The sequence below is a fragment of the Periplaneta americana genome, chromosome 11, assembly GCF_040183065.1.
Source record: "Periplaneta americana isolate PAMFEO1 chromosome 11, P.americana_PAMFEO1_priV1, whole genome shotgun sequence".
Taxonomy (NCBI): domain Eukaryota; kingdom Metazoa; phylum Arthropoda; class Insecta; order Blattodea; family Blattidae; genus Periplaneta; species Periplaneta americana.
The window spans coordinates 37,477,476-37,499,302 of NC_091127.1; the positions used below are offsets into that span (position 1 = coordinate 37,477,476).

The 21,827-nt window shown below is 36.8% G+C and overlaps 1 protein-coding gene across 2 annotated transcripts in view; it reads right to left on the reverse strand.

Moving 5' to 3' along the window:
* LOC138708947 (pickpocket protein 28-like) overlaps positions 1 to 21,827 on the reverse strand; it is a 62,333-nt gene that overhangs the window by 12,610 nt on the left and 27,896 nt on the right. For both annotated transcript variants that reach the window (XM_069839334.1, XM_069839333.1), the window contains 4 exons: positions 19,633 to 19,834; positions 16,001 to 16,271; positions 2,813 to 2,872; positions 1,196 to 1,358 (listed from right to left, as the gene is read on the reverse strand). In XM_069839334.1, coding sequence (XP_069695435.1) covers positions 1,196 to 1,358; positions 2,813 to 2,872; positions 16,001 to 16,271; positions 19,633 to 19,834 — 696 coding nt within the window. The remainder of the gene's footprint in view (positions 1 to 1,195; positions 1,359 to 2,812; positions 2,873 to 16,000; positions 16,272 to 19,632; positions 19,835 to 21,827) is intronic.

Below are 21,827 nucleotides of genomic sequence, written 5' to 3' on the forward strand. Positions count from 1 at the left end.
TCATCATATCCTTCACGTATTAGACCCTACAGGATCTGTTACGGTCTCATGCCAGCGCTTTCGTGGTCTTCCCAATTTCCTCTTTCCTCTTGGTACATAAGTAAGAATCTGTTTAGGCCATCTAGTGCGATCCATCCTTTCGACATGTTTTTTTCCACTGAAGTCGATATTGTTGAACAAAATTAACTATAGGATCCATTTTGAGTTCCTACAATATGTCCACATTTTTACGGTGTTCCAGCAAAGAGCATCCCGCTGTTCATCTCATGAACCTCATTTCAGCTGTCGCCAGCCTTTGCTCATCAGCTTTTCTGATTGTCCATGCCTCGCTACCGTAAGTGAGGACCGGTCGAGCTAGTGTTTTATATACCTTTAGCCTTGTATGTTTCTGAACATGGGAGGATTTGAAGACGGCGTTAATGACGCCAGTGATTTTTATAAATTTAGATATTTTGTTTGACATATCTTCATCAGTGATGTAAGAGAGGTTATAACCTAAATAGTTAAATGAATTAACACGTTCAATTAAAGTATTATTTATCATGATCTTACTTGGAATTGGGTTCTCTCCCGAAAATGCCATGACTTTTGTTTTCTCTTTTGAGATTTCCATATTGAAATCTGAGGCGATTATTTGCAAATTATAAATGGATCTTTGTAAAGCATCCTCTGTTTTAGCGATAATAACCTGATCGTTGGCAAACATTAGTGTATCGAGAACTGTGTTTCGATTAATTTGAATTCCAGCATGATGACTTTGCCTCCAAATGTATAAAATATAGTTCATATATATAATAAACAACAGAGGGGAAAGACCGCACCCTTGTCTAACACCTTGGTTGATGGAAGTCCAGCTAGTAGTTCCGCGTTCAGTTCTTATGGCAATTTCATTTTGTTGATATAAATTATAAATGGGGAGAATGATTTGGTTTGCCACATTATCATAGCGTAAAATCTCTAAATAACATAAAATTGTTAATGTTCAGAGAGTCGTGAATGTAAGAAATTCGATTCATGAGCTTGAAAGTGAGAACGCAATTGTGTTACAGTGGAAGAACAGTTTCGTACTCAATTCAGGAAACGAGGAGGATAATAACAAGGATGTAAATTAAGTCACTAATCTGTTGACGATAGATTTATTCGGAGTATATCGACCACTTAACTTTCCTCTTTGCGTGCTGAAATGAATGCTCACCTTTCTGACATTGTGAAGTTCAAACCTTCTCCTTTCATACTTGCCTTCATACTCTCCTCCCATTTGAATGTTGCTTGCGATGTTTCCACATCGTAAGTTATTTCGGTACAGGCAGGTATGCAATTACACGTATCCAAACCGTCATCATCCGTTGTGAAGCTATCTGAAACAGACATACGCGATGAATGAATGGAATTAATTAATTAATGGGAGAAAAAGCATTTAAAGGGTACACGACAGAGGTCTGCATCGGACGTTTTCGCTCGAGCGCCAAATAGTTCATAGCATAATCCGATAGGTAGCGCACATGCATGATGGGTAAAATTGCTGCGAGCAATAAATCCTCGAACGATATAAGCTGAGCGTTTGACATTCGTTCTTGTTACAGTGATGAACTGTGTAGTAACATCATAGATGTTTATCATTTCAAAACTTTGCAGTGTTTAACTAACCTCTCCATAGCACAACTACAAAACTTGCTTTAAAATGTAATATAAATTTTGTAGGTAAATGTTTTTTTTTTTCCTCCCACACACGAGTGATTTTGTTTTTGCCATATCTAGTAGATGTTATTGGATGTAAATGTAATTATTATAAACGGAGAACATAATCACGATAATGCAAGAAATGTATCAAGTTTTCTAGTAATAATAATAATAATAATAATAATAATAATAATAATAATAATAATAATAATAATAATAATAATAATAATAATCTCTAATAATTAGTGTATCAATCTTTCCGTGTGTAACAGTTGTGCAGCATGATTATTCGTTTTATTATATTTTCTGTGACGTTATCACTGTACTAATATTGTTATTAATTTACTGCTATATAATAATATTTTGTAAAACGTTTCTACATTGTCGCAGTATATAGGCGGAACACTATGTATGGACCTATCATATTATATATGTGGTAAATCAAATATTGAATAATTATTAATTAGCAATAATAACTGTATATCGACTTTTTCATACTATTTTATTTATAACTTCATGTTACTGTTTTGGTACGTTCCGTTAGACGTTTCTCATAAACGCAGAAAATAAAGCCTTATTTTTACCGTGTGAGCAAAACATATGTGTATCTTATCTGTCGCCTTCCATACAAAATAAGACATGTCGGTGAGATGATCTTGTACTGCGCTTCTATTTATTACGAGCGTATCACGACCTATCTTATCTCACTCGAGCGTGCGACATTCGACCGAGTTCAAGCGAGCGATTTAACTCCAATGCAGCACTCTGGTACACGATAATCGCGAGCGTCGTTAAATAAACCACAATTTAAATTTAAATACATGGATTCGTGGTTGCTGGATGTGAATAAAATCCGTCTTACATGTTCAGGAGGAATTTCTGTACACTCATTCTAAAAACGTGTATTTCCCCAGAAAACTATAATAGTTATTTTTGCATCATCGCAGTATTTTCTCTTTATATTTCTTATAATGAGAAATAAAAAATACAATAAAGACGAAACTAAATAGCCGAATCACACACAAGTAGTAAATTATAGGGGCAACACCTGCCAGCTACTTCTTACATAATTTTACGATGTATGTACTGTACAATCTATTACACTAGGTTATAAAAACGAGTATTAACGTACCTGCGGCAAATTGTATACACTCACGTTTTCCTGCTCCACATATTGAGGTACCTTGGCCACCTGTAAATACATCATGGTATTAATTCTGAAACTCAGTTGAGAATTATATATACAGGATTTAAACGATATAAAGTGCCAAAATGATATAGGTAATACATATCTGTCTACTTAAAACACCTTACTTACTTACTTACTTACTTACTTACTTACTTACTTACTTACTTACTTACTTACTTATTGGCTTTTAAGGAACCCGGAGGTTCATTGCCGCCCTCACATAAGCCCGCCATTGATCCCTATCCTGAGCAAGATTAATCCAGTCTCTACCATCATATCCCACCTCCCTCAAATCCATTTGAATATTATCTTCCCATCTACGTCTTGGTCTTCCCAAAGGTCTTTTTCCCGCCGGCCTCCCAACTAACACTCTATATGCATTTCTGGATTCGCCCATACGTGCTACATGCCCTCCCATCTCAGACGTCTGGATTTAATGTTCCTAGTTATGTCAGGTGAAGAATACAATGCGTGCAGCTCTGGGTTGTGTAACTTTCTCCATTCTCCTGTAACTTCATCCCTCTTAGCCCCAAATATTTTCCTAAGAACCTTATTCTCAAACACCCTTAATCTCTGTTCCTCTCTCAAAGTGAGAGTCCAAGTTTCACAACCATATAGAACAACCGGTAATATAACTGTTTTATAAATTCTAACTTTCAGATTTTTTGACAGCAGACTAGATGACAAAAGCTTCTCAACCGAATAATAACAGGCATTTCCCATATTTATTCTGCGTTTAATTTCCTCCTGAGTGTCATTTATATTTGTTACTGTTGCTCCAAGATATTTGAATTTTTCCACCTCTTCGAAGGATAAATCTCCGATTTTTATAGTTCCATTTCGTACAATATTCTCGCCACGAGACATAATCATAATATACTTTGTCTTTTCGGGATTTACTTCCAACCCTATCGCTTTACTTCCTTCAAGTAGAATTTCCGTGTTTTCCCTAATCGTTTGTGTATTTTCTCCTAACATATTCACGTCATCTTCATAGACAAGAAGCTTATGTAACCCGTTCAATTCCAAACCCTGTCTGTTATCCTGAACATTCCTAATGGCATATTCTAGAGCAAAGTTAAAACGTAGAGGTGACAATGCATCTCTCTGCTTTAGCCCGCAGTGAATTAGAAAAGCATCAGATAGAAACTGGCCTATACGTACTCTGCTGTAAGTTTCACTAAGACACATTTTAATTAATCGAACTAGTTTCTTGGGAATACCAAATTCAATAAGAATATCATATAAAACTTCTCTCTTAACCGAGTCATACGCTTTTTTGAAATCTATGAATAACTGATGTACTGTATCCTTATACTCCCATTTTTTCTCCAATATCTGTCGAATAGAAAAAATCTGATGAATAGTCGATCTATTACGCCTAAAACCACACTGATGATCCCCAATAATTTCATCACCTTAAAAAAACAGCTTGTTACGAATCCTTCAAATAAGCCTCGGAATGGGACTGATTCTCTGGCACGACCACAGCAAAGGAATAAGGTTTTGAGATTTGGTACATGGAACTTAAAACACCTAGTGAAATTTAATTATTTTTTATAATTTATTTTCTAATTTGTAAAATACAATGTTTTTAAGATTGATAGTAGTTTAATTAATTGTTTACATTTCGAGAGAACGTAAATGTTATTGTTAATGACTTTGCACCCAACACCTAACACACACCAATACACAACAGATCAACATACGACTGCTTCAGCGTACATACCGGACAAAGTAGCCTAAGTAATGACTGTCTATTCTCTTTTCCAAAAACGTTAACTCACAAAACGCATTTTTTTTTCTGGGAAACCATGACAGTTACAGACAGTTGACTTTTTTCTTCAGTTATTTATGCTCTACCACCAGTATTTTTTTTAAACAATTTATATCGTAGTCATCCTGTATTTTAACATATTATTACTAATAAATTCATAGGTTAAAATGAAATCAATATAGAGTGTACTGATATAGAAGAGGTATAGAGTACAGGTGGGACTATTTATTGCTAGTAATTAAAAGGAAATTACTTGTTTTCTTTTAAGTTGGCTCTTCTGGTGATCAAACAACGCGGTAAGAATGAGTTCTTACTGGCATTCTAAAGTTCATGATATGCAACACATGATATGTACACTTTAACACCTGTTATTAAAATATAATTCTTTATAAGACTTTAAAAATGTTAAGATGTATGGTGGGTCCCTATCACCACGGCATGGCGCGTCCTCAGGTTGCGGATAGAGGAGACGGCCTCCAGATATGGAGGGTAGCTGCGAATATATTGAATAAGCAGTCGTGGACAGCCGATAAGGGGTGGTCCTCCAGCTTGGGGGTTGGGCGAAGGGCTAACAACCCATCACCGTAAAAAACAGCTTGTTACGAATCCCTACAATAAGCCTCGGAGTAGGACTGATTCTCTGGCACGACCACAGCATTGTAAGGAATAAGGTTTTGAGATTTGGCACTTGGAACGTAACTAGTCTTTATAGAACAGGAGGGGTAACATTAGTAGCAAAAGAACTAGCTAGATATAGAATAGACTTCTTGGGAGTACAAGAGGTTAGGTTAGATGGGAATGGCATATCACAAATAGGAGATTACTTGTTGTATTATGAGGAAGGAAACAATAATCACCAATTAGAAACAGGATTCTTTGTTCATAAAAGAATAAAATCAGCAGTAAAAAAGGTCGAATTTATCAGTGACAGGTTATCATATTTAGTACTTAAGGGTAGATGGTGCGACATCATAGTTATAAATGCTCACGCCCCTACAGAAGAGAAAGACGACCATATAAAGGATAGCTTCTATGAGGAATTAGAACATACTTTTGATCAGTTCCCTAGATATCACATGAAAATTTTATTGGGGATTTCAACGCTAAAGTAGGACGGGAGGATATTTTTAGACCAACTATTGGAAAAGAGAGCCTACACGCAATTAGCAGTGACAATGGAGTTAGATTAGTCAACTTTGCCACATCGAAAAATTTAATTGTCAAAAGTACAACATTCCCCCATAAGGATATACATAAATATACTTGGACTTCTCCAGATGGATTGACACACAACCAAATAGATCACATCTTGATAGATAAACGGCGACATACTAGTATAGTAGATATTCGAACTTTCAGGGGTGCAGACTGTAATTCTGAAAATTATTTGGTGATTGGAGAATTAAGAGAAAGATTATCAGTAGCCAAGCGAGTAGAGCAACAAGTTAATATTACTAAATTCAATATTTTGAAATTAAAGGACGAGGAAGCAAAGCAAAATTATCAGGTCGAAATTTCGAATAGGTTTGCCACTTTAGAAAGTTCCGACGAAGTTGAAAAAGAATTAGATGTTAATAGCGTGTGGGAAAATATCAGGGATAGTATCAAAATTGTAGCTGAGCAGAGCATAGGTTATTATGAAACTAAGAAAAAGAAACCGTGGTTTGATGAAGATTGTTGCATAGTAGTAGAAAGAAGGAAACAGGCAAAATTGAAATTCTTACAGGATCCAGTTGAGGAGAAGAGAGATAATTATTTCAATGAAAGACGGGAAGCAAGTCGTACACTTAGGAATAAAAAGAGAGGTTACTTGAAGGAAAAACTGAATGAGGTAGAAACAAATAGTAAGAATAAAAACATTCGAGATTTATATAAGGGTATAGAGGAATTTAAGAACGGATATCAGCCAAGGGTAAACGTGATCAAGGATGAGAATGGTGACTTGCTTGCAGACTCTCCATCAATCCTAAACAGATGGAAAAACTATTTTGCGCAACTACTAAATGTACATAGGCCAAATAGAAATGATCGGGACGAAATTGAAATACAAACTGCTGAGCCATTTATACCCGAACCCACGCTTTCAGAAATCGAAATTGCGATAGAAAATCTGAAAAAGTACAAGTCTCCAGGTATCGATCAAATTCCAGCAGAATTAATACAAGAGGGTGGAAGTGTATTATATAGCGACATTTATAAACTTGTAGTTGCTATTTGGGAGAAGGAAATTGTACCAGAACAATGGAAGGAGTCCATAATTGTAGCTATTTTTAAAAGGGGGGACAAAACCAACTGTGGTAACTTTCGAGGAATATCACTTTTGTTGACGTCGTACAAAATTTTGTCCAATATTCTTTTGAGAAGATTAACTCCGTACGTAGATGAAATTATTGGGGATCATCAGTGCGGTTTTAGGCGTAATAGATCGACAATTGATCAGATTTTTTTGTATTCGACAGATAATGGAGAAAAAATGGGAGTATAAGGGTACAGTGCATCAGTTATTCATAGATTTCAAAAAGGCATATGACTCGGTTAAGAGGGAAGTATTATATGATATTCTTATTGAATTTGGTATTCCCAAGAAACTAGTTCGATTAATTAAAATGTGTCTCGTGAAACATACAGCAGAGTCCGTATAGGTCAGTTTCTATCTGATGCTTTTCCAATTCACTGCGGGCTAAAGCAGGGAGATGCATAATCACCTTTACTTTTTAACTTCGCTCTAGAATATGGCATTAGGAAAGTTCAGGATTACAGGCAGGGTTTGGAATTGAATGGATTACATCAGCTTCTTGTCTATGCAGATAATGTGTATCTGTTAGGAGAAAATACACAAACGATTAGGGAAAACACGGAAATTTTACTTGAAGCAAGTAAAGCGATCGGTTTGGAAGTAAATCCCGAAAAGACAAAGTATATGATTATGTCTCGTGACCAGAATATTGTACGAAATGGAAATATGAAAATTGGAGATTTATCCTTCGAAGAGGTGGGAAAATTCAAATACCTTGGAGCAACAGTAACAAATATAAATGATACTCGGGAGGAAATTAAACGCAGAATAAATATGGGAAATGCGTGTTATTATTCGGTTGAGAAGCTCTTATCATCCAGTCTGCTGTCCAAAAATCTGAAAGTTAGAATTTATAAAACAGTTATATTACCTGTTCTTCTGTATGGTTGTGAAACTTGGACTCTCACTCTGAGAGAGGAACATAGGTTAAAGGTGTTTGAGAATAAGGTTCTTAGGAAAATATTTGGGGCTAAGCGGGATGAAGCTACAGGAGAATGGAGAAAGTTACACAACACAGAACTGCACGCATTGTATTCTTCACGTAACATAATTAGGAACTTAAAATCCAGACGTTTGAGATGGGCAGGGCATGTAGCACGTATGGGCGAATCCAGAAATGCATATAGAGTGTTAGTTGGGAGACCGGAGGGAAAAAGACCTTTAGGGAGGCCGAGACGTAGATGAGAGGATAATATTAAAATGGATTTGAGGGAGGTGGGGTGTGATGATAGAGATTGGATTAATCTTGCACAGGATAGGAACCGATGGCGGGCTTATGTGAGGGCGGCAATGAACCTTCGGGTTCCTTAAAAGCCATTTGTAAGTAAGTAAGTAATTTAATAAGTAATGCATCATTTCGTCACTGTTGATATGCCTTCGTCAGCGTCTTGTGAACTACTGCTGCTTGAGCCCGTCTTTCTTCTAGTTTCGGTGTTGCCTGCCTTATGTGGTGGGTATATGCTGTTTTGGTGGTGGTGAGGAGTCGTTTGAATGGTAGCACTATTATATCGAATAAATTGTATATGTACTGACTTGTAATTGAGTATTGAGTACGAGTATATGTTGTGAATACGTAATTGTATGCTTGTAGGTTTTGTATTTTTCTAATAATATGTTTATGCGCGACCATGCCGAAATGTAGTAATTATACACCTGGTAGCAGTCCTTTAATGCATGTCATTAAAGTACACCTATTCATTAAAGTTCAGGTTTTCGATTATTCTCGGATATGCAATCGAAAGACGAGGGAAACGTCACGGAGGCTGGATATCCAATACTGTCGCAGAAGGTTATGTTCTGTTACTATAATAATTAGCGTTAATTGTAAATAATATTCAAATAAGTTCAATTTGTCATCTCGTTTTTCAATTCTAAATCAATTTCCAGGTTATACATTCTCTGCATTACATCAAGGTCAATGACATTATTGTTCCTCGGAAAAAATCAATACTTTCGCGTCTGCGCACATCTCACAATTCACGAGCTATGAACAAGGTCACTTCCGATCTTCTGTCAGATACAAATAAAATAAATACTTCTGAATAATTTCAAGTTAGAAATATGGTCGAGCATAAAAAATATGAAACTTGCCTATAATGGTAATTAAGACGCTCGTATGAAAATTATGAAACTCGCTTGCGCTCGTTTCATAAACAAACATACTTGCATCTTAATTACTATCATTATAGGCTCGTTGCATAATGTACTATTAATTGTGTGTGATATGTATTTTAGCTCCATAACTGATTCTATATTATTCTTTATGGTTGCTATTAGTGATGTTTTCTGAATAATTTGATGTATTGTATGATTTAGTTATTGCTTCAATGTGTTCAGTCAACTTTAGAATGATCTTCCAGTTTGTCTTATGTAGAAATCTGGGCAGCTATTGCATTTTAATTTGTAAATCCACTTAAATTTCGTTTATTTTTTTGTTTGGTGTGATTGTTTAGAATAGATATTTCCACCCTCGGGCCTCCTGGTTTACATTATTTTTTGCCTGAAGAATATTATAAGAACCCAGCACTCAGGGCGGCGTCCGGATATATGTCAACCCTAATCAAACATACGAACTCATGCATACTAGCCTCACTTCACCGCTTGCATAGATCTACTTATTGAATAGACGATTAAACTTATGTACAGGGACATCATTTTATTTTTACTTCAATTTTTATTGTACCTGAGTTTTTGAATGTACTTCACTCCCACTCTTTCTACTAATGAAGTTCCAACTGTCCTCCACACAGAATCAAGGCCGCATGTAGGAAACAGCACTAAGTTAGTGAGTACAGTACGTTCCAGAAATATGTTCGCGTTTTCCAGTGACGAAAGAGCTTTCAATATTGAATCATATTTTCGCACAGGTACTGTCGTCCGTTTGCCTATGTCGCATCCCGATTTCCCCCACCTGCTTCTGCACGCCCCTCTGTAAAAGCTGGGCTGTCTTAGCTCTTTTCTGAAAACATTAATTTCTGTTAGGAATTGGACGTTTACGTAATATTATACAACTGTTTAAAATAACTTACATAAAAGGGCCTCGTTAAGTAATTAACTGTCACTTGATTTCCCCCCTTTCTACGATCCTGCGGCATAACCACTTGGACGGACAGTAGATAGCATGTCTGAGTAATTTTATCTGTGCGGGTCTGGCAGAAGTGAAGATTGAATTTACAGTACGTAAGGTACTCTTTTATAGAGTAGGTACAGAATTATTTCAACATGAGTTACTAGTACGAAGGACGAAACTCACAATTGGAATTAGATGCAATAGTCTATAGTGAGATAATATGCACAAAAGAACTGAAGCCAGTATCGAAATGAACGGCCACCATTTTCAAAAATGTGTTTAAATATCCATATTATGATTATTTTTCAATTGAACTTCATTCTCTATATTGTACGCTAATGTGCTGTAGACAGTATAATATGCACTGCATAATGAATACGTTCGCATGGATAACTCAGTTCGTAAGTAAAAACACTTACTGTTAATACAGTACTGCATTTTGATTAAACAAAAACCTAATGAAAATTATCAAACTCAAAATCGCGATATTTCCTAGTTTACGTAAATGGATGAACTACTTTTCTTCCCTCCTATATCTGGTAAAGTGATTTGTTTGTATATTACGCCAGTATCATCGAACTCCAGTCGTGGAAGGGGGTAGCAAACGGTGTTTCCGGTTCTCTAAAGGTATAGCCAGGTTAATATTAAAAATGTTAGTAAAAATAAAATGATGTCCCTGTATAACGAAATACCGAACGTAACTGATCATCTATAATAGCCCTGGGCATAAAGGAGAAGGGAAAAGGAAAGGAGATACCCCTGCCCATTCCTTTCCGCTTCACCGCTTTAGAAACGAACTTATAGTAAAGCACTGTGAATCAGTAGTGGATTTTAAGCGACAGCGAGAGCTGAAAGCTACGATGCCTGCCTGACACAATCTGTCACTAAGCAATGCTTACCTTCAGGTCTACTCGTACCAGTCCGATACATAACTGTCTCTGCCGGGTGATGTGAAGTGGGGAGTTAAGGGATAGTTTTCAGTATCTCAATTGAGGTATTAACGCCCAGGCCTGCTCTATAAGCTAACTACTCTAGGCCTATAATCATAATCAAAGCCCGGGACTTCATCAGGTAAACAATGCTTACAAGTTAAGTATGAAAGGAGGATTATTGAACCCTGACGCTCGTTACACACAGTGAGTATTCAATACGTACACGGGTGTTTTAGTACAGACTACGGCAAAAATAACTCCTCGCCCAAACTTCAGCGTAAAACAAAAGGATTACGTTACGTTTGACAAAGTGAACTGCAAAATAGTACAGGAATAACCTTTTCCCCGTGTTATGTGGATTGAGTATGCCAACAACAACATTTACTATCACTGGTTTCATCTACAGAAACCCAAATGTTGTTATAAGATATTTCTTCTCGAATGCTATGCAGAACATTTTCGTAACATGACATTAAACATCCTTTACGTAGAGTTGTTTCAGATAGGGCAATTCTACCTGTACAATTCTCTATAAAATTCTTAAAGTGGGGGTTTTCCAATTTGTTAAAAGGAATGTTGGCGCTCACCATAATTTCACATAAATCCTGGAAAATATCATTGTGTCTATCAGAATTTGAAACAAGGCGCGCTTGCTTCCTTCTCGTTACGTATGAATAATTGTAAATGAGCTTCATGTCTTTGAGTTTTGATATGCTGTTCTATGTATTTGGAACTCTCGCCCCTTATTACAGTGTGGCACACGTTACATTTCATATTAATATTATCTGTACAAAAGTACTTACTTCCGTATAGTTCCACAAGTTACTTTAATTTATCTTGTTTTTCAGTGAAACTTTCGGCATAGTAATTGTGCACAGTAGACTTGTACTCGCCTGTACTCTTGCAATGCTAGCTATCAACTATCAGACAACCGATCACTAGTATGAAGTCGAATGGGTAGTCCTTCGGGACTAGGTGGAGGACGTTTCTTTACAAACACAACCAGCAATACATATTTTGTGTATTATTAACCTGTCTTTAAACTGCTGAACTCCCTAGGCTTGATTCATAATGCTTATCTAATAATTAGTACGTACTCTTTGAAGAACGCAATTAGTACAATAGTACAGTCAAGTGTGAAATTTCGAGGACAGAGAAATGATTTCCTTTATACTGAAAATGCCTTAAACTGAATAAATAGAACGTAACAACAAAACAATTCAAGTCACGCAATAAAAATAAAGAATACTGAAAGTGTAGACAACACACATTGTAACACAGATTTTTTCTTTCTTTTATTTAGGAAAAATTGCCAGTTTCTAAAATTCTCCAGAGTTTGAAATTCGCGGCATATTGATCAGGGATCGCTACTGCCATTTACATCATAACATTTTTAGTAAATAGTTGTGGAGTTTGTTACAAGTGTGGAAAGATTAGATTTATTCCTTGAAAATGGGTCGAAATTCAGCGAGTATGGACATGAAGTGACAGATTTATTGTAATGTGGAAGAATGACTTGAGATAATATCTAACTCCCAAAATTCATCGATATAAGTACACTCAATCTGGAGTAATTAATTTTTTCTCCTACAAAAAAAGTGTAATTTTTTCAATCAGTTTTCATAACAGAAAAATTCTTATATAATCCACAGTTTGAAAGATGGAGAGATTGAGTTCAAAGTAAAAACTTCATTTTTCACACGCATTCGTTGCCTGTATGAAGATCAGAGGGTTTCAGGAGTGCAACATCACTTTTGAAGGGGTGTCCTTAAACTTTTGGTAGAAGCTGTACATCGCATAAGATGTCATTTCTACCATCTCTTTGGGCCTGCTTCGCAGCCACAACTAACAGAACCACAGACAGCTGCAAGTTATTCCATTCTCGCTAGAATGCATTATTTTATAGTAACCATCCGAATATATAGACCAGCGGTCTCCAAAAAGCGTATCGTCATTCGTGCTCTCGATGCTGCCCGCTGAACACAGTATGCTGTAAGGCTAGAGAAGGGGGAGAGAGACTCGTACCTCAACAGATGGGAGCGGTCAGTGGGGGATCGCGGCAACGGTCTGCTTATGTTTACAAATAACAACATCAAAATAATAAGAAATATCATACGTTTGTATATTATTTTGACGTATATGAAGCTGGAGCCCCTTCTGTTGCTATTGCAAATTCAACCTCTTCTGTTCAATGGTGCCTTTCAGTGCCTGGAAAATATCTTCTCCAGTTGTATTTTGTAATTACATCTAGAAGACATTCAGACACAGTAAAATGTTCATTAACTCCTCGGATGAAAATGGATAGGTGGGCTTTGTCATTTCTTTCTGTGTTTTCGTCCAATGCAAGTGAGTAAGCTACAAACTGGTTAATTGTGATTTCGAGTTCAGATTCAATTACGTTTACAATCTTGAAATTTCTTCTCTGAACTGTAATTGGAAACAATTTAATTTTCTTAAACTTTGACTTTGTTCTGGACACAGTATTTTAGTAACATTCTGTATGCACGATTTTACAAATAATGCTTCTGTAAAGGGCTTAATTGATTTTCCAAAATTCCAAGTTAGAACATAGCTAGCAAGAAGCTTTTATTGTTTAAGATTGAGGACACATGTGTGATTTGTGTTTGTATTTTCTTATTTTATATTTATCAAAATATTTGTACGCCTACGCATTTCACCTAAAATTAAACGAAAAACTATATGTTTGTCATGCGGAACTGAGTGTAAACGTATTGTAATATGCTGATTACTATGTATAACTAACAGTTATTGTATGATATTCTTTGTGAAGAGTTGAGTATTGTCGTCGCAAGTTGAATTTTAACACACCCTTAAACATTTTCGAACAAATTAAGCATTTCACATTCTCCCCACTAACACAAAAAAGTCTCTTCCTATTCATCCTTGAATGTACTAAGTCCACGATTAGAAGACATTGTGAAACGGTGGAATACGCCGACCAACACAATGATAATGGCAGTCCGCCACTGCTCTTCGTTTGCGCATAAACATTGAGTACAGTAAAGGTGGAGATGGGTGAGGCGGAGCGCGCCCAATACGTACTGGCTTAGGTTCCGTTCAGGGGCTTACTCGCGAGTACGCTTTTGGAGACGTCTGATATAGACTTTTATCGATCCATTGAAGGATATCCAGTGAAACACTTACGTTTCATTGAGAGGCAAGAGTGAAAAGGAAAAAGCAATTGAAGAGAAGGAAGGATTTGTAAGGGGATAAATGATACAGTGAATCAAGATATCACAAGATTTCATTTGGTTATATCAGTTTCTTTTAAATTCCTTCCTGTACCTTAAATAATGTAAGAGCTTGGCAGTTTCCTAGACAATCTTGAAGTGACGAAATGTTTTACCATATCGCGTTAAAAAAAAAAAAAAAAAAACTGACAAAACTTTCATCCACACCAACCAACTACTGTCTTCCTCCGACGAGTTTAGCGCTGGACCTGAGATATTCTTGCTATCGGTGCGGGGGGGTTGCAGGTAGATTCTTTTGTTGCTACAGAAAAGCCGAGCCGAGCGGAGTGGGAAGTATTAATCGTCCAAAAATATGCAGTCTTCAGTTTGTAGCAGTGTGTGAATATTTCATATACATATTGTTTACCTAGGCCTATATGGTTTTGTTATTAATATATTAAATATATAGTTGCAATTTTTGCTCAAACATCTCCCTGATGTTAGCTATGTTAATATTATATGAATTACTCATATTAAATATTTCTCCGTTACAAGTCATTTTTAAGGAAACATGCTGTCAAAAAATTTTTGGTTTTATTCTCTTGGAATTTTAGAATATGTATGATTGGTATCGTGAAAAACAGATTCCTATAATGTCATGCGAAAATCATTTGTTGGTGATATCTTAAAATAGAAATAAAGTAGTTTTACTTCTAAAATGAGTTCAGCAGTACAGTATATTTAAATTGATTACAAATTTAATTCAATTCTACTAATCACTAAATTTTATAGTATGATTCTTCTTTTCATTTATATTATTGCAGTTTTATTATAATTTTCTCTTTTTATTTATTTTATTGTATTTGTATTTCTGGTGGTGCGATGGCCTGAACTTCACCAGAATAAATAAATAAATAAATAAATAAATAAATAAATAAATAAATAAATAAATAAATAAATAAATCAATAAATGAATAAATAAATAAATAAACAAACAAACAAATAAAGAAAGAAATAAAGAAACAAATAAAGAAATAAATAAATAAGTAAATAAATAAATAAATAAATAAATAAACAAAGAAAGAAAGAAACAAATAAATAAATAAATCAATCAATTAATCAATCAATAAATGAATAAATAAATGAATAAATAAATAAATAAATAAACAAATAAAGAAAGAAATAAAGAAACAAATAAAGAAATAAATAAATAAGTAAATAAATAAATAAATAAACAAACAAACAAAGAAACAAACAAACAAAAAATAAATAAACAAACAAAGAAACAAAGAAACAAATAAATAAATAAGTAAATAAATAACATTTTCTACAATACTTTCCTTCACTGAACACGTAAGTACGAATGGTAGTATCTCTATCTCGCCAAAAATACGTTAGAAAACTAATAGGCATACTGCTCTCGTAAATTGGGCGAATGTTTTCAGTATGATTGTACTTCCTTCCAGACTGCCGCTGTCACTGTTCCCTCCCACTCCAGTACCGCGCTAGACTAGTCGGAACAGCATTCCTCTCAGCACTAAACTCCTCAGAGGATGACAGTACCAGTAGTACTAGTTCGTTGTCAGTTCCAACCTGAAAAAGTGGGAGGTAAGATTTGTCGTGACGAAATTTAACGGGAACTGAAACTACCTATAAACCTTTTTTTGACAGGGACTCAGTTTACCTATACACCATTTTTGGCAGGGACTCGTTTACCGCATTTTTCACGGTAGCGACTGACTTTGCCAACGCCGCATTAGATAGCAGAGAACGACCTTTCCAGCTAGGCATAGGTTTCATGGAAATATAGCGCCTGCAGGTTACGCAATCCATTTCTACGATTCAATTGACAAGAAGGAACTCACGGGGCATGTAGTAGGCAGCACAGCCGCATTCCGACACCGTATAGTTGGTCAAGCACTCCATTTCGCAGTTCTGCTGAGTGTAGATGCTGAAATGACGAAGCTGGCGCTCTGATGAGAAGTAGCACCGCCGTCTTTCTGGTTCGTAGCTTCTCAGACTCTCGCTTGTGGTCATCACCCTCGGTTTGATGCCTACCACCACGTCTCTGTCGAGGGGGACTCGAAAATGCTGCTCGACTACGATTGGATAGTCAGTAGGGTTATGCAGCAAGACCTGAAACGCATGCATACATACTGTCGGTGACTCAGGAGAAGACAAGAGCGGACTGAGGAGGAAGGGATGTGAACAGATAACGTACGATAACACGTGCAATATTTGTACTGCAGTAAGCGGAAACATTACTGTACTCCAAACACGAGAAAGTCTTTGGGGAATGAGACGAAGCGGGGTAATGCTGTGAATGAGTGTTGATGTCATAAGATGTCATAAGGTCACACACGTGGGTACTCGTATCTGTATTGGCTAGCTCTCACAGCACAAACAATAACATTGATACACACATATTGATACTACCCTAGTTACAAAATTAGATCACTGTTAATCTCCTGGTCTTTTAACCCCTTACTTACTTACAAATGGCTTTTAAGGAACCCGAAGGTTCATTGCCGCCCTCACATAAGCCCGCCAGCGGTCCCTATCCTGTGCAAGATTAATCCAGTCTCTATCATCATATCCCACCTCCCTCAAATCCATTTTAATATTATCCTCCCATCTACGTCTCGGCCTCCCTAAAGGTCTTTTTCCCTCCGGTCTCCCAACTAACACTCTATATGCATTTCTGGATTCGCCCATACGTGCTACATGCCCTGCCCATCTCAAACGTCTGGATTTAATGTTCCTAATTATGTCAGGTGAAGAATACAATGCGTGCAGTTCTGTGTTGTGGAACTTTCTCCATTCTCCTGGAACTTCATCCCACTTAGCCCCAAATATTTTCCTTAGCACCTTATTCTCAAACACCCTGAACCTATGTTCCTCTCTCAGAGTGAGAGTCCTCCATATAGGAAATAACATACGCAGGAGAGCGCATGGTTTTTAAACTGACGTTATAACGGTAATATTATCTATCTACTTCGCTCCAATAGATGACGCAATAGTAAGCACATTCCTTTCACGGTTGATCTCCTGGTTGGAGAACAGTAGGTCTCCTTCTGTTCAACTTAGCTTTAATTTCCATACGCATTGTTACTCATGTTTCCTGCACGAGTAATAACCTGGCTACTGGGATGCTTATCTGAGCGATAGTCAAGAAGGTCACATTCTTTCCGCTCGTCTTCTCCTGACTAACGGACAGTAGGCCTATTATGTGCACTGCATGTAAAACATATATGTATGGACTTGCACCACCATCACCGTGATAATTACAATTACAAACGCCATGATTATCACAAGCAACATCACCATGATATTCACAACAACCATGACCTCTACAATAAACATCACCATCATGGTCACAGATGCATCACCATAACGGTGACAACCACCATCACCATGACGGTCACAATGACAGTCACCATGACGGTCACAATCACCATGACCTTGACGGTCACAATCACCATCACCACCACTATGACGATCACAATCACCATCACCACCATGATTGTTACGACCATCCTCATTACCACCCAGACTATCACAACCACCATCACACTATGACTGTCATAATCACCATCACCACCACCATGACGGGTACAATCATCATCGCAACTACCTGACGGTTACAATCATCACCGCCATCACCACGACTGTCACAATTACCAGCACCACCACCACCATGACGATCACAATCGCCATTATCATCACCATGACGGTCACAATCACCATCACCATGAAGATCATAATCAACATCACCAAGATCACAATCACCATAACCATGAAGGTCACAATCACCATCATAGCCGCCATGACGGTCACAACCACCATCACGGCCATAATCACCATCTCCATTACCATGAAGGTCACAATCACTATCACCATGAAGGCTACAAACATCATCACCAAGAAGGTCACAATTACTATCCCGATGAAGGTTACAATCACCATCTCCAGGAAGGTCACAATCACCATTACTATGACGGTCACAATCACCATCACCAAGATCACAATCACATCACCATGAAGGTCACAATCACCATCACCAAGAAGATCACAATCACCATCACCAAGATCACAATCACCATCACCAAGATCATATCACCATCACCGAGGAGATCACAATCACCATCACCATGAAGGTCAGAACCACCATATTAGCCACAATCATCATCTGATTAATGTTAAAATCAGCATTTTTTTACTGCCATAATCATCACAAGCACCATTACTATATAATTATTACCATTTTGTTGTATTGCAAAATTTTTTGACAATAGATTCATGAAAATTTATGGGATATTATTTCAAGCAATTAGAAATAAAAGTTATAAACAATTGGTTATGTAAATATGCATAGAATTGGTAGATAAGATATACTGTGTGACACAGAAGTCAGCTGACAAATGGGAAACGTTACTAATTGTAAAACTGAAATAATATTGTACAAAGTAACATAATGACGTGTTCTCTCCAAGACGTCCGTAATCTAAGTGACAGAAGAAGAATGTCAGGAACGAGTGAGAAACTGTCTTCAAGTAAATGGAGCACATTTTGAACATTTGCGGTAGTAAACATACTGTATTTCCAATTAGAGTAATGTTTCCCCATTTATGAGTCAACTGAATTTTGTTTCACATTGTATAATTAACTTCATTTATGTATATAAACGATTTTTGTGCGAGACCGTGCGTATTTGCTTGTTTTCCGCACAGAACCAATACGCGGTAACGTAACACACATAACAATTTCCCTCTTCTTACCGCTTAAGCGCGACATTCATTTTACTGCTTTAGGCTTTTAACATATTATTTTTAGAGACGTTTAACATAGTAATAATTATAATTTGGAAACTTACCACTGCAATTTCACCTAAATTGCAATGTTAATTATTGTTTTTAAATATTTGCAAAAATTAAGTAAAGTCTACTACTTCACGAAACTTATTGCATTCCTGATACAAGTAACATTAAGGAAGCCGTGAAAAAATCAACAAGATTCCAGATGCCGATGTTATTACTGCAATATGTTATATAAATAATATTGTTAAAATATTAAAATGAAAAATAAATCATTACATAACCTTACCGTTTGTTTTAAGTTCGCATTTATAGACTGGGGGGAAAAAAAAGACAGACGTATATCACGGCCTGCTGGAATATAGTAAACACAGAAAACATTTTATAGCAACAATGTTGAAGAAAGATATTTTGATTTTCCGAAGTTGCCGTCATTAAACAGAAACCAACATGGAGATTTCGTTGCAACTAATTAGAAATTCGTCTTTCAGGTATGTAATAAACGATCTTCGGACAAAATAATGTACGATACACGAGCAGTATGTTTGTTTTCATGTTCTCGGAAATTAAACAAGCTCAACTACGTTTCGCTTTTTCAATCTTTTCCTCGACCATGAAAACGTCAACATACCGCTCTTGTAACGTATATTACTATTACGTACAAGAATTGTTGTTGTTCGTACCTTAACGCCATCGATAGGGAAGGAACATATGGGGTCCTGTTCAATGTCCATGATGAGGAGGAACATAGAGAGCCCTGACCTAGCTCCTGACGTCAGAGCTCGTCTTGGAAACGTGGTCTTGGCGTTGATGTCTCTGTAGCCAGTCTCTAGGTCCCAATCCAGAGTTTCGTTATGATTCAAATGCTTCTGGTTTCTTTGAACACTGAAACAATGAGCAATATCATAGTGAAGAAGAATTCAATTGACAAACTTTATAAAGTAATAGATGGGGGAAATTTGTACGAGGATGATTCAAAAAGTAAGGTAAGAAGATCTTTCATGGGTGAAATAGTCCCACTCTTGTTCGAATTTTCCGTCAGTGCAGCAGCAGCAGATAACAGCTTTATACAAGGGCCGTGACATCGGTGTTGTCGTACCATCGAATCTATGCCCCTTCAGCGCTGTTGTCGTTCTTGGAAAAGTTAACGCCTCTACTCACCCCATTCCACCCGTTTCTCTCCCACTACGTCCAACAGCAGGTCACGAACCTTGCCGAATAGGGATATTGCCAAACTTCCGTCAAACAGTATCATGTCTCTTGAATATTGCTTATAATACTGTAAGGTTAATTATTACTTATCCATAATTTAATTTAAGTAGGTCTAATGACGCTGATTGACTTATGCAAAATGCTATTACTTGCTTAATAATATTTCTTTCGCCACTCCGTGCTACAGTATTCATGTTGAGTTGACAACACTGGACTAAGTGCAAATAAACTGTCCCGCAAGAAGGCTCAAAATCGTGAGTAGTGGTGGAGACAAAGAGAGAGGGATAGAAAAGAGAGAAATAGGAATACAGGGGGAGAAATGAATTGCCGAGGCTGAAAAGGAATTAAGGTTCAGTTCGCATATCTTACGGGGGCACAGATCCGATGGTCGGACTATATATTTGTATTAGAGCGTATTCCGAATCTCACCGGTGAGCAATCCGATGGCATCACGGTGTTCCGAATTCCACCGATGACGTCATTGATGCTCCACCGGTGTCGCACAAGTGCCATCAACTTGCAGAGGTGATGGCAGTCTCCATCAGCCGCCATCAGTGAATCTGATTGGTTCTTGTATAGGGCGGGAATTAGCAGACGAATAACATCGTGCACTGTTGTGTCATGGCGGTGTGTTCTGCTTTAGTTCTGCTGTATTGTTTGTAATGAACACAACATAAAAACAATATGTTAATGGCTTATGAGCGAACATGTCAACGGACCAGTTATTACTACTGGTTCAAGAAATAAATTGTTTATGCTATCTTTTCTTTGAACGAGATGGGAGTACGAAAATTTCGCAAAATTTTGCTAGCGTAGCACAGACAACAACTTGTACAGTCGCCATGACAGCATCGATCCTTCCAGCAGTTTTGTTCCTTATTTCGCTGCAACGTGACGTCATTGATGCCACCGGACCGGTGAGATTCGGAATACGCTGATAGTCTGAGGTGAACATAAGACGCCGGTCAGAATGTAGTCGGCGTTTCAAGTACAGGCAGCGGAAGCGAATTTGACACACGCCTAAGCAAGCACGTTCCGTGTTTTGTATACGATTATTGCGTATTATAAAATCAAGACAATACAATTATTGTATAATAAGGATTAATATTGGAAAGGTCTAAAATGCTGGTGAGGTTGAGAATAATTGTTGGAAATCATACTTAAATTGTCACAAAGTGCTTTCTTTATATTTAGAGTTTTGCGTTACAGTTTTAGAATGCCGAAAACGTATATGGCGTACAATTTTGCTTTCTCTATATTTAACAGTTACATTAATTTATTTATCACATCTATTCTGTACCTTACTTTTCTTGCATATCGTTCGCTTAGTTTCGGCTGCTGCTGCAATGAACAACAACATTCATTTTCAAAGTTTCAAATGAAAATGACCGACGAATGTCGGATAGTATAATCTTGTACGCGGAAAAAGTCCGTTGAACATCGGCTGAAATGAAGGACGCATATGTAAAATATTTCACTCATCAATTTCATTTCTACATCAAGTTTATAACAATCGCACTTGTCATCTGATAAAACTTTTGCAATTTTGCATAATGAATTGAAACCACAGTTTTTTTGTATTACTGTGTGATGTAGAAATAAAAGTGATAATATGAAATATTTTACATATGCGCCCTTGGTTTCAGCCAATGTTGAACGCAGTTTT